This window comes from Syngnathus typhle, linkage group LG10, assembly GCF_033458585.1.
Source record: "Syngnathus typhle isolate RoL2023-S1 ecotype Sweden linkage group LG10, RoL_Styp_1.0, whole genome shotgun sequence".
Taxonomy (NCBI): domain Eukaryota; kingdom Metazoa; phylum Chordata; class Actinopteri; order Syngnathiformes; family Syngnathidae; genus Syngnathus; species Syngnathus typhle.
The window spans coordinates 13,662,982-13,675,048 of record NC_083747.1 but is presented as its reverse complement, the minus strand read 5'-3'; the positions used below and the strand labels follow the sequence as shown (position 1 = coordinate 13,675,048).

At 46.9% G+C, this 12,067-nt stretch overlaps 2 protein-coding genes across 4 annotated transcripts; both read left to right on the top strand.

Annotated features, from left to right (window-relative positions):
* Window positions 1–22: 22 nt before the first annotated feature.
* gnl1 (guanine nucleotide binding protein-like 1) lies at window positions 23–5,618 on the top strand. 3 transcript variants are annotated; one of them, XM_061289015.1, is made up of 13 exons: window positions 24–245; window positions 819–966; window positions 1,160–1,296; window positions 1,397–1,548; window positions 1,767–1,838; window positions 1,953–2,145; window positions 2,412–2,510; window positions 2,597–2,779; window positions 3,001–3,179; window positions 3,286–3,472; window positions 3,720–3,860; window positions 3,978–4,214; window positions 4,374–5,618. In XM_061289015.1, coding segments are annotated over exons 1-13 (1,866 nt in total). In that variant the 5' UTR covers window positions 24–109; the 3' UTR covers window positions 4,376–5,618. The 3 variants fall into 3 exon arrangements, with proteins under 3 accessions (XP_061145000.1, XP_061144999.1, XP_061144998.1); XM_061289016.1 differs by having other exon boundaries at window positions 23–245; window positions 1,182–1,296; window positions 3,978–5,618; XM_061289014.1 differs by having other exon boundaries at window positions 25–245; window positions 3,978–5,618.
* A 1,333-nt stretch (window positions 5,619–6,951) lies between these two features.
* On the top strand, window positions 6,952–11,358 carry LOC133160904 (zinc finger protein 384-like). Its single transcript, XM_061289012.1, has 7 exons — window positions 6,952–7,306; window positions 7,634–7,701; window positions 8,082–8,313; window positions 9,376–9,511; window positions 9,588–9,666; window positions 10,071–10,229; window positions 10,350–11,358. The coding sequence occupies exons 1-7, from the start codon at window positions 7,174–7,176 to the stop codon at window positions 10,695–10,697; spliced, it is 1,155 nt and encodes a 384-aa protein (XP_061144996.1). The 5' UTR covers window positions 6,952–7,173; the 3' UTR covers window positions 10,698–11,358.
* The last annotated feature ends 709 nt before the right edge of the window (window positions 11,359–12,067 follow it).

Here is a 12,067-nt window from a genome sequence, read left to right as displayed (position 1 = left end):
AAGTGAACATCGCAATGGTTTCGGCCGACATTCTCTGCAGTCTGCAGTAAAACATGGCGTCACTGGAAAGTGGTCAGAGTCGAGAAGCTTCGTGGCTGTGAAACAGTTCATGAAACCAGGCGGCTCACGACGACGTCTTCATCACAACCTATACCCGCTATCTTTCAAAAACATGCCTCGGAAAAAGCCATTCAGCAACAAGCAAAAGAAGAAGCAGCTGCAAGACAAACGGGAGCGAAAGCGAGGTATGGAGAAAAAAAATAGCCCGCTGGCATGAAGCGTTACCTTGTTAGCATTAGCTGTTATTCAATTAAAGTTTCAGGTAATGCTACTCTTGCCATCATCGTGGCGGCACGTTTGATAAAGTTAATTACTACTTTCTTTGTAGGCCGTTGTTGTCATTGTAAGCTGTAAGATAATGTCCCACACACTGTTCTTGTGTACACTGTCAAAGTCTTTTGTCAATCTAGACAAAAAGACAATCACGCGTTGAGCATTTTAAAACCTTGAAACACCTTTGAGTCTGCCATCTTAATGCACTTTGGGGAAGAACATCGAGGGATTAAAGAATATTCTCAATGTGGCATTATCATCAAACAGTGGTGATTTGAACACCATCAACATCGACTCGCAAGCATATATTCCTGATCCTCTTTTGAAATAAAAAGGGTACCGCAGCTTATTTACGGTCGTCAGCTTGTTTAGTGATGGTATTTGATGTGTTTCTGGACACATGAATGTTTAAGCAAGGGAACAAAAGAATTTGGTCCTTAATGTGCTGCATACTGACTGACTGACTGACTGCTTTGACCACCCAGGTGACATGGGCTCCGGACCAAGTAGCCGCAATGCAAGTGTGGAGCGGGAGGCGGACCGACAGTCGGACACGTCAGACAGCGAGACCACTGACATCCGCAGGATCAACCAGCAGCCCTTCGGCCGAGAGGGAAGACACGATCCTAATAGGTGTCTGCCCCTTTCACTCTGTTTCCATCCAGTTTTTCTCATCAAATGCATGCCAGCTTCACAAGCAGTAAAAGTAACGGATTAGCTTCCATATGAGCAATACCGTCACGCGTCCTGCTCGATTCGAGCAGACGCGGCCCCCGTAAAGCTGAAGTTTGCAGTGACGCCAAATGCTTGTGTTGCCTCTCTGGAGGTTTCGTCTTCACTTTGAAAAGGAGAGCAAAGAGGAAGTAGAGAAGCGAAAGAAGATGGCCCAGCAGAAGATCCTGCTGCCCGTCTCCGACAAACAACTGGAAATCGGCATCGAAGACATCTACCCGCCAGAAAGAGGTGGCTTTTTTTCTTTGAAAAATTCTCTGCATGACGTTCCTTTTAAATAGAAGAGTGCTTAATGGGAGGGGATGAATGAGCGTTTGATGCCGCTAAACAGGCCTGGGTTTCCCACGACGGCCGCCCTGGAACTATGAGATGAGCCGAGCCGACTTGCTGAAGAAAGAGGAGAAGTCATACAAGCGGTACCTGGACGACCTGCGGTCCAGAAACCCGCCCGGATCCCTCAGCCATTTTGAGCACAACTTGGAGGTAAAATAAGAAGCCAAACTGCTTTGCCAGCGTTTCACAGAGTGAATCACAGCCACCTCAATGAAAGTTTCCTTGATTTTCAGTTGCGTTCGCTAGAGCATGGCTCCTTGATCAGTTTGGCACCAGGCCGTCACAGAGAGAAAAAAAAACATCGGAGCATATAGATCACTGCCCTCATGTGGCTGTGGAAATCATGTAAACTTTTTTTTCCCCAACAGACATGGAGGCAGCTGTGGCGAGTGTTAGAGATGTCAGATGTCGTCCTGCTCATTGTGGATATCCGGCACCCGGTAGGTTAAAATTGATAACAGTTTAGTTTGATTGTTTCTCTGTTTATTTTTGCGCTTGCTCGACTTTCAAGTGTTCTTTTCCCCTCACGTGTTTATGAGAGATGTATCTCCCAGGTTCTGCAGTTCCCCCCCGAGGTGTACCGCTACATCACCGGCGAGCTGAAGAAGCACATGGTGTTGGTTCTGAACAAAGTGGACTTGTGTCCGCCCCCCCTGGCGATTGCTTGGAAGCATTATATGACGTCGCAGTTCCCACAGCTGCGTGTTGTCTGCTTTACCTCCCACCGCGGGCAGGCCTACAGCACAGGTGAGCAAGGCTGCCGTACTTTTTGTCTTCATGTTACCAAAACAGCACCACACCAAAATGTCCCCAAACCGCGCGTCACTGTTCTCCAAAGAAGATGCAAGGCCAGCTTGCTTCAAGTTGTTTATCCGACGTTCCGAGTTGGAAGTTAATGGAAATTGGATATTCTGCACGGCAGAGCCGACAAATCTCTCTTGGCGTGATTGGGGGAACGTTTGCGCTTGTTGCCGATCTAATGGTGGCCCGCCTGGCTGTTTGCCGGCTCACAGTGCTCCAGAAGAAACGGATGAAGCGCAAGACCGACTGGAACCACGGCGGTGGTCCTGCGGAGATCCTGAAGTCCTGTCAAGAGATCACAGCAGGCCGAGGTAAAGCGGTCCAGCTGTTTGACTTTGGTCCTTTGACCCGACTCTTCGCACATCGGCGTTAAAAATGTCACCTTCGTGCCGCGCAGTCGACCTGTCCAACTGGGAGTGCAAGATCCAGGCCGACATCGTTGCCGAGCAACAGGGAGAGGAAGGGCCGGACGAGAAGGTCGAGTCGGTGCTGGTCGAGCATCAGAGCGATAGTGCCCTGGAGATGAGTAACCCGGCGCAGGAGCTGTACAAGGATGGCGTCCTCACCCTGGGTTGCATCGGTCAGTGTTTGGTGGAACACAAACTGTTTGGCTCCTTTCCAAATTTGAATTAATAATGGGTAGCAATGAGTATAAATTAGTCCATTCCAGTCGCACCTTTTGTTAACTGCGGCCACAATGCTTTAAGTAAAGTACTACTTTTGTCTAAACGTATGTAGCTCCTCATCTCAAAGCAAGTCACCTCAAAAATAAGTTTGAGCGCTCACTCTTATCATTTTTAGGATTCCCAAATGTTGGCAAGTCGTCTGTCATCAACAGCCTGGTTGGCCGGAAGGTGGTGAGCGTGTCACGCACCCCGGGCCACACCAAATATTTCCAGACCTACTACCTCACCTCCACCGTCAAACTCTGCGACTGCCCAGGCCTCGTCTTCCCCTCCCGTGTGGATAAACAGTTGCAGGCACGAGCAAGTCGCGTGCGTGCGTGCGTCCGTCCGTCCGTCTGGGCGGGCGGGCGAGCGCGCGCGCCACGAGAGAGCTCCCTCGTAACGTAGGTTGTTTCCTTAGATCCTGGCCGGCATCTACCCAGTGTCGCAGTTGCAGGAGCCGTACAGCTCGGTGGGTTATCTGTGCGAGAGGACCCCCTTCCTCTCCGTGCTGAAGCTCAAGCATCCAAACTTGGAAGAAGGCGACAGCCGGCAAGGAAAGCGCCTTTCGGATGAGGAGCCCTGGACTGCCTGGGATGTTTGCGAGGGTACGCGCCTCTTCTTACAAGAAGGGAAGCAGCCAATTTTATTTTGCTTGACTCTTGCTACGAGTTGCCTTGGCTGTGGAAAAAAATACATGTATTCTGCTATGATTAGGAACGTTTTCTATGGGATTGACACTTTGTAGTAATCAATGCGCCATCAATTAGTATTCTGATTTATGAATTTTCCCAAAAGTTAACATGGCTTCACTTTTGGAGCTTACACTGTGCCGATGCTCCTCTCGATCCCCAGCATGGGCTGAGCGGAGAGGATACAAGACGGCAAAAGCGGCCCGAAACGATGTATACCGGGCAGCCAACAGCCTCCTGAGGTTAGCCACTGACGGCCGCCTTTGCCTGTGCTTCCAACCGCGCGGCTACAGCTGCCTGAGAGGTGAGCTCAAACGGCAATATGCTTCGTGTCCCAAACCATATGGCAGGGGTGTGGAAACTCTACCAAGATCTCGATTGCGGGGCAAAATCTGATGTTCTCTTTGCCGGCAACGCTCAGAGCATTGGGAAAGCCACACTGACATCCCGAAGATTCTGGCCTTGCAAGGACGGACGTCAGAGGAGGACACCACGGGCAAGAGGGACGACGAAGAGGACAGCGAATCCAGCACCGAGCCCGAGGAAGAGAGAGACCGGGACGCGGACGACGACGACGAAGACGAGGGCTTTGGGCGGCTCGGGTCAAAGCGGCGGACTGTTTCCGGCTTGGTGGGCAACAAGTTTCATGTTCTCCAATGTGAGTGAAGGGAAGAAGCTTGGGGGACTTCTTTGGCTCTGGTGTCTTCCTCACTGGCCGCTCGAGGCGCGTTCCGTCTTGTGTGTCATGACCCTCTTCAATGCAGACATTTGTGCAAAAGACAAAGCCGCCACGCCACGATCATTGTCTTTTCGGCAGGACTGTCGGCCGAGGACACTAGTTGGCTTGCTCGCTGAGGAGGCTAGTTGGCTTGCTCGCCGAGGAGGCTAGTTGGCTTGCCCGCCGAGGAGGCTAGTTGGCTTGCCCGCCGAGGACACTAGTTAGCGTGCCCGCCGAGGACGCTAGTTAGCGTGCCCGCCGAGGACGCTAGTTAGCGTGCCCGCTGAGGACGCTAGTTAGCCTGCCCGCTGACGACGCAACGCGGACTCCATTCCTGTACTCCGACAAAGCCACTAGATAACAGAAGGTACTGAACAAAATCACCTCTGGGCTTCTTGCCTCTTTCATTTGTTACTTGCCAGAGAGTTAGCTTAATTTCCTGATATTTGCACACCGGCACTCTAGATGGAGAAAATATTTTTCTACTCCATGCTGTGCCTCACCTCTGCTTGTTAATGCACAAAGCTTCTTCTCCTGATGTCGGGCAGCCGTGTGGCTTGTATTTTTTTAGGTGTGTTCTCACAGCAAAACTTTTGTCTGTCCGGCTCAGGAATAGTCAAAGTCAAAGTCAGCTTTATTGTCAATCTCTCCACATGTCACAACACACAGAGACCGAAATTACGTTTTTCTCTATCCCACGGTGACGAGACACATAACACGATAGACATACATGCACGCGACACAATATAAAAACAAGAAGGCAAAAATTCAAACAATCAATAGTAAGAGTGATGAATAAATAATAAATAAACAGATAACACAATAAATAACGGAGCCAGCAAGCATAGCGCAAAAGTAAAAAACATCATAAACAAAAAGGCACAAACAATAAATAAGAGTAATAATAAATAATAAGAGCCAGTGTGCATTCAGACAGTTCAGACAGTAAAAGTACAGGACGCTACGCAGAACGGGGGAGCGAGTTCAGGATCCTAACAGCCTGGAGTATGAAGCTGTTTGAGAGTCTGGAGGTGCGGGAGCGCAGGCTACTGTACTTCTTCCCAGAGGGCAGAAGCTCGAACAAAGAGTGAGCGGGGTGACTCGCATCACTCACAATCGTGGTCGCCTTGCGGGTGAGATGTCCTGGGCGCTTGTTTCAAAAAGGTTTAAGTGAAATGGCGAGCGCTCCTTGGTGGCAGTCGACAGATTCGTTATTATAATTGCAGGGTGTTCTAAAGTGTGAAGGCCAGTTGTCTGTTTTGATGCTTGGAACGGTCCTTTCTTGGTTCCAGAATCTCTTCAATGGACCGCTTTCTGCAATAAACCGGGAGTGTCCGAAACCTACTTGGTGTTGTCGCATCTGTAAACAGGCTTCAAACTACTCCGGAGGGCGCCAGGGGAGCGACTCGAGTCACGTACTCGCCTCACAAGGCCAATTTTTGACCTTGAGAGTTGCTTCGCATGGGAGGATTTTTAAAAAAGTTTGCATTTTCAAGATGGCATGCAAAGGTTATCTGATGCGCTGTGCTGTGGCTGCAAGTATGGAGGGTGCTCATGTTTGGATTCAATGATTTTTTGGTAACAAAGTGGGGCAAAAGATTGACAAGAATAAGAGCCACAACAATGACATCTAACTTCAATGTCACTACCCAAAAATGATAAAACTGAACATAAGCAGTACATAAGTAACGACACCCAACAGCGCCCCCGTATGGTAGTACCTTTTTACTTGAAGGCTGAAGCGAATGGAAAATGCGCAATTTCATTTGGTGATTTTTTTTTTTTGCTGGCCACTCGAGAGAGCCAGCATGCCTAACTCCCACTCTTTGCAGACGGCCAACCTTCCGAGAAAGCGTGTAATGGCTAAACAAATCTGGGATAACTTCTTTGGATGTCTCCCTAATTGCCGTTGATCGTCTCGATGCATAACTCACGTCAACATATCCGAGACGTAATTTTGGATCGCTCTGCTTGTCAATGTGGCCTGACGTTTATTGACCCTGACAGCGTTCACGCGGGAGACGGTGACCGGCGATAATCGGCGAACGCCACCCACCATAAACTATTTACTTTCGGGAAGAGGCTGGAAAGTCCCAAGTCTTTCTTTTTTTTTTCTTGCCGGTGCATCGTCGCGACGACTTCCCAGCACGTATGGATTTTATACGCGGCTGACGAGATTATCTCTTGCCATCTGGAATTGTTTTGAGATTGAACGCAAATAGCGGCTGATGACATCCAGACGCGAACACGCACGAGAGCGCAGGAACAGCGTTGTTGCTTTGCACTCAGATGCGCCGTCAAATGCATCTGCTTTCGTTTGGTCGCCTACCCCTTGGCTTGACTTGACACACCGAACGTTTGGCCGAGAGCTGTTAGCTAAATGAGAAGCGGCGCAAAAAATCTCATTGAAAAATCTCATTGGGGCTTTTGGTTTGTCAAGTGGCAACTTGCACTGGCAAGTGTGTGACTTGACTGTGTGGAAAGGTAGCCTTGATGTCAGATGAACGGACCCACCGGATGCGGGTCCACCACAAGCTCGTCCTCACATCGCGATGGAGCAAAATTGGATAATCGAGTTTGAATGATGTGGAAGATATCATACACAAATGAATAAATTGGTTCTAAAATAATGAAAAAAATTTTAGATTGACTTACATATTACAATATGCATTTTTAATGCCATACATCCATCCATCCATTTTCTGTACCGCTTAGTCCCCACTGGGGTCGCGGGCGTGCTGGAGCCTATCCCAGCCGTCATCGGGCAGTAGGCGGGGGACACCCTGAACCGGTTGCCAGCCAATCGCAGTGCACACAGAGACAAACAACCATTTGCACTCGCACTCAGACCTAGGGACAATTTGGAGTGCTCAATCGGCCTACCAAGCATGTTTTTGGGATGTGGGAGGAAACCGGAGTGCCCGGAGAAAACCCACGCGGGCCCGGGGAGAACATGCAAACTCCACACAGGGAGGGCCGGAGGTGGAATCGAACCCGCACCCTCCTAACTGTGAGGCGGACGTGCTACCCAAGTGCGTCACCGAGCCGCTCTAATGCCATACACAACATGTAAAATGATAGCAGTTGAGCTTTTTGAATACAGTACTGTGACTGCTAATATGTTAACGTAAGCCGGGAAGTCTAACTAAAGGGCTGTTGTTTTGGAGGGTGTAATTTTGCTCGTGCAGCCTTTGACCAAATAGTACTATGTATTGAAGCAGTGTGAAGCCCATCAAATCAGAAAAACTTGTCAATTGGCGAGCCCTGGGCCTTTTGTCACATCATTATGTCACGATATGACACAATTGGGACCTTTGACCTGTTTGGCACAGTTGATGAACTTGTTGTCTCACTTGCAGGAATAATGGAGGATTCTCATTTTAACTCCTCCTATTTCTGGTCCCCCATTCCCACTATGTCGGGACAGGTAAGACACGCTCATTTGAATTACTCGTTTAAATGTACCATGCTGTCGGTTTCACCACACCAAAAGTCTCACTTTGCACAAATACCTCAAATATGATTCTAATAATGTCATCATGAAAACTGGAAACTTTATAAGATGATGGCAGTTGCAAAAAGCAAGTGCCTTTGGTCCGAGGAGCTCCGCGGCGCCTTCAGGGCATCAGAAGCTTGCACTGAGATTGAGAGTTGTGATTTTTTGGCCCTACAGCATAAACGGGGGCCTGGCCCGTTATTGGGGCAAATTCAAATTCGGAAACGTTGTGTCAGACGTAGTCAGAAGCATGGCGATTGTCTTGATGTGTGATCACGGCCTGAGAATGGATGCAATGTCTGCGCTTGCAGCTGGAGAATGCCGTGTTTCTGAACAAAGTGAAAGAGCAGCAGGAAAAGAGCGCCTCCTTCCCGCCGCACTCGGCGCCCCACTATCAAACGACGTTGCTCGGCATCCCGACGCCGGGGGGCAAGGCGGCGGATGGTGGCGGGCAGCCTGGTGGTGCCGCCCATCTGCACCCTCCGCACAGCAGCCAGAATATCACCGTGCTGCCAGTCCCCTCCACGGGGATCATGACGGCAGGTGGGTTTCTTTTCCCGCCATCTCGTTAAGACCAACCAAATATTTACTGTGGGAAGAGTGTGAAGAGTACGGAAGAGGATTAGGGCCAGTGAAGAAAAAAAAAACGAGGGGTGACAGGATTCTGACTTTTTTTCTCAGAATTCTGACTTTAAAGTGGGAATTCTGACTTTATTCTCAGAATTCTGACTTTATTCTCAGAATTCTGAGAATAAAGTCAGAATTCCGACTTTAAAGTCAGAATTCTGAGAATAAAGTCAGAATTCTGAGTTTAAAGTCAGAAATTGGGAATTCTGACTTTAAAGTCAGAATTCTGACTTTATTCTCAGAATTCTGAGAATAAAGTCAGAATTCTGAGAATAAAGTCAGAATTCCCACTTTAAAGTCAGAATTCTGAGAATAAAGTCAGAATTCTGAGTTTAAAGTCAGAAATTGGGAATTCTGACTTTAAAGTCAGAATTCTGACTTTATTCTCAGAATTCTGACTTTATTCTCAGAATTCTGACTTTAAAGTGGGAATTCTGACTTTAAAGTCAGAATTCTGACTTTATTCTCAGAATTCTGAATAAAGTCAGAATTCTGAGAATAAAGTCAGAATTCTGAGAATAAAGTCAGAATTCTGACTTTAAAGTCAGAATTCTGACTTTAAAGTCAGAATTCCCACTTTAAAGTCAGAATTCTGAGAATAAAGTCAGAATTCTGACTTTAAAGTCAGAATTCCCAATTTCTGACTTTAAAGTCAGAATTCCCAATTTCTGACTTTTTTTGTCAGAATTCTGACTTTAAAGTGGGAATTCTGACTTTATTCTCAGAATTCTGACTTTATTCTCAGAATTCTGAGAATAAAGTCAGAATTCCCACTTTAAAGTCAGAATTCTGAGAATAAAGTCAGAATCCTTTCACCCCTCGTTTTTTTTTTCTTCACTGGCCCTAATCCTCTTCCGTAGAAGAGCCTCAATTTGGTGAATATAAGAAGTGACTCCATCATTGGCTTTCTCGCTCCTTCTCATTAAAGCCTTCACAGCGAGTAACCTTCTTTTTCTTGTCTGTGTGCGTGCTGTGCAGCGGGACTGGTCATCACAACTACCCAAGGAACCTTGGTGTCTCCCACATCCTCGCCGTCCTTTGTGTCCGCACACCCTACCACCACCATGATTCAGAAGTCATTCAGACAGCTCAGTCACCTTCAGCAGCACAACAGGTCAAACACCGTTTTGTTTTCTTACTCTTTGGCTCTTTGCACTCGCTCAATAACTTCCATTGTGCTTTTCGACCAGGATTCATACTGGAGATCGGCCATACAAGTGTACAAATCCTGGATGTGAGAAATCCTTTACGCAGCTCTCCAATCTACAGGTGGGGCAAATTTATTTACCATTGTCAGCTTTCAATGCAATCTAATGAATTCTGATCAAATTTGAATAACAGTCATTGGAAAGTAAAGTATTCCCCCCCAAATTGTTTGAACACAAATGTAACCATCCCCATGTATTATGGTATTGTATACCCATTAATGTTTGTGTTATAATGTCCTCTGTTGGCCAAGATGCAGAAGCAGTTGCTCGATAGAGCGATCTTTTTTTCTTTACATGCCTTTTTGTTATGTTCTTTCTGTATATTTTCCATCAAGCATTTTCCATCGGGTAGTATTGGCTTTTTTTTTTTTTATTCATCTTTTTGAACAACAACATTTTATAGAATTCTGAGAAAATTAATGAATCCAAAATCTCACTATGCTGTTAACACCTGTCCCAATCAAGTCCCATCGACGTCAGCACAACAAAGACAAACCTTACAAGTGCCCCAACTGCAACAAAGGCTACGTGGACGCTGCCAGCCTGGAGGTGCACATGTCCAAACACACGGTCAAGCACGCCCGGATCTACTCGTGCGGCCTTTGCAACCGCACGTACACCTCAGTAAGACCCATATGCATTTGTGAAGAGAATTCCCAGTGGTCTCGGTGGCCCCACACGCCTGCCGGCTACGTTACTCCGTGTAGTCATGTGTCCGCTGTCTCCCCTCTACCTTCACCCCAGGAGACTTATCTTGTGAAACACATGGAGAAACACGGCCAAGAGCAGTTGAACGCCTCCGACGGCGTGGCGGCGGCACAGCACAGCCAAGGCCAGGCAGCTCACGCTCAGCCCAGAGCTCGTAGCCGGGCCGAGGGCTCGGAAGGCGTGGAGGGCAGAGCCGGGCGCGGTCAAGGCGGCTATGGCCAGCCGAACGCCATTCCCTGTCCTTTTGACCTTCACCAGTACAAGACGGTGTCAACGGGAGACATCCAGTACAAACCCATCGGCGTGTCGGACGTTGGTCCCCACAAGGACCTCTGCCTAACCGTGACGTCTTCCGGCATTCAAGTGGAACACCTCAACTCGTAGAGACGCAGGCGGATGAAAACGCATCCAAGGACATCAAAGCAATAATAAAACAAAACGAGAACATTTGGAACTGTGCCTGCAAATGTTTTCTTGTTTCTCTGACGGGACAAGCAGTGTGGTTTTTATTTTGCTGGAGTGTCCTCGTGGAAGAGAAATGTGAGCCAATGAAAAGATTTACAGTCCATCACAGTGATGGGTTAAAAATGAAGCTGGAGGAAATGAGAGAGTGAGTGCCTGTCTTGTCCTTTTATCACCTGCTCTTCTGTACAAATACAGCGGGTGGCTCATAACCATGTTATGCTCTGCAGACTATTTGGGATGACTTTTTACATCAGTGTTATGAACTTTTACTGCGTGGCAGACTTTGTTAAAGGCACAGAGGTTCTTTACTTTTCAGGAAAGTCAAAAAGAATTGTATTTGTAGATGCATTGAGTACTACTCTCTAACGTGTCTCGTGTGGATAAAGATGTATAATGTACACTCCAATGCAGGCTCTTGCTCGCATTGTAATGCCATCATTCTGCTCTGTATGTCCATCGGTGTGTCTTGCTATGAAATATGCTCAGCATAATGTTTGCTATTCTTGGTGAGGGACGTACTTGCACATCTGACTTTTTAAGAGGGGATATTGAACAATAAACAAAATGTGTGGCACCTTTATCACTGATTTGTTTATGGACATTTATCACATTCAGTTGTATTCAATGTGTCTGAAATCTACTTTGATTTAAAAAAAAAAATTGTAAAAAAAAAAAACTCGAAATATAATTGTAATTTTTATTTGTGTAAATATTACTAAATGTTTTGGAACCTTTATCACTGGGTTGTTTATGCACATTGATCATATAATGCTACATGATGTGCAAAAATAATTCTGTCTGAAATATACTTTAGTGGCAGAAGGGAGGAACACGTCTTTATTCCATGACTGTCTGCCATCAACTGCGGCAAGAGATTTTTTTTTTGTTTGTTTATGTCACACACGTTCACATCGTCAGCCGCTGGGATCGAAGTAACGGTTACGGCACAAAAGACGGAATTGTACCCCTACAACTCATTTTTTTCGCGGGCCGCATTGTAGTCATAGCTTCTTTCAGAGGGCCATTATGACTGTCAACCCAAATAAATGCATGAGCACCCTTATATACGGTAAAAGCTACAAAACAAACTGACAAATAACTCGTTTTCAAATCAGACGAGTAAAAACTGGTCAAATATTTAAAAAAAAAAGTTATTAAAAATGAAGACAATTTGCAATTCTCGTAATGACACAAATTTGATGCACAATTTGTCTTCGCGGGCCACATAAAATGATGTGGCGGGTAGGGGTGTAACGAGTCATCGATACACATCGATATAATGCTCTACG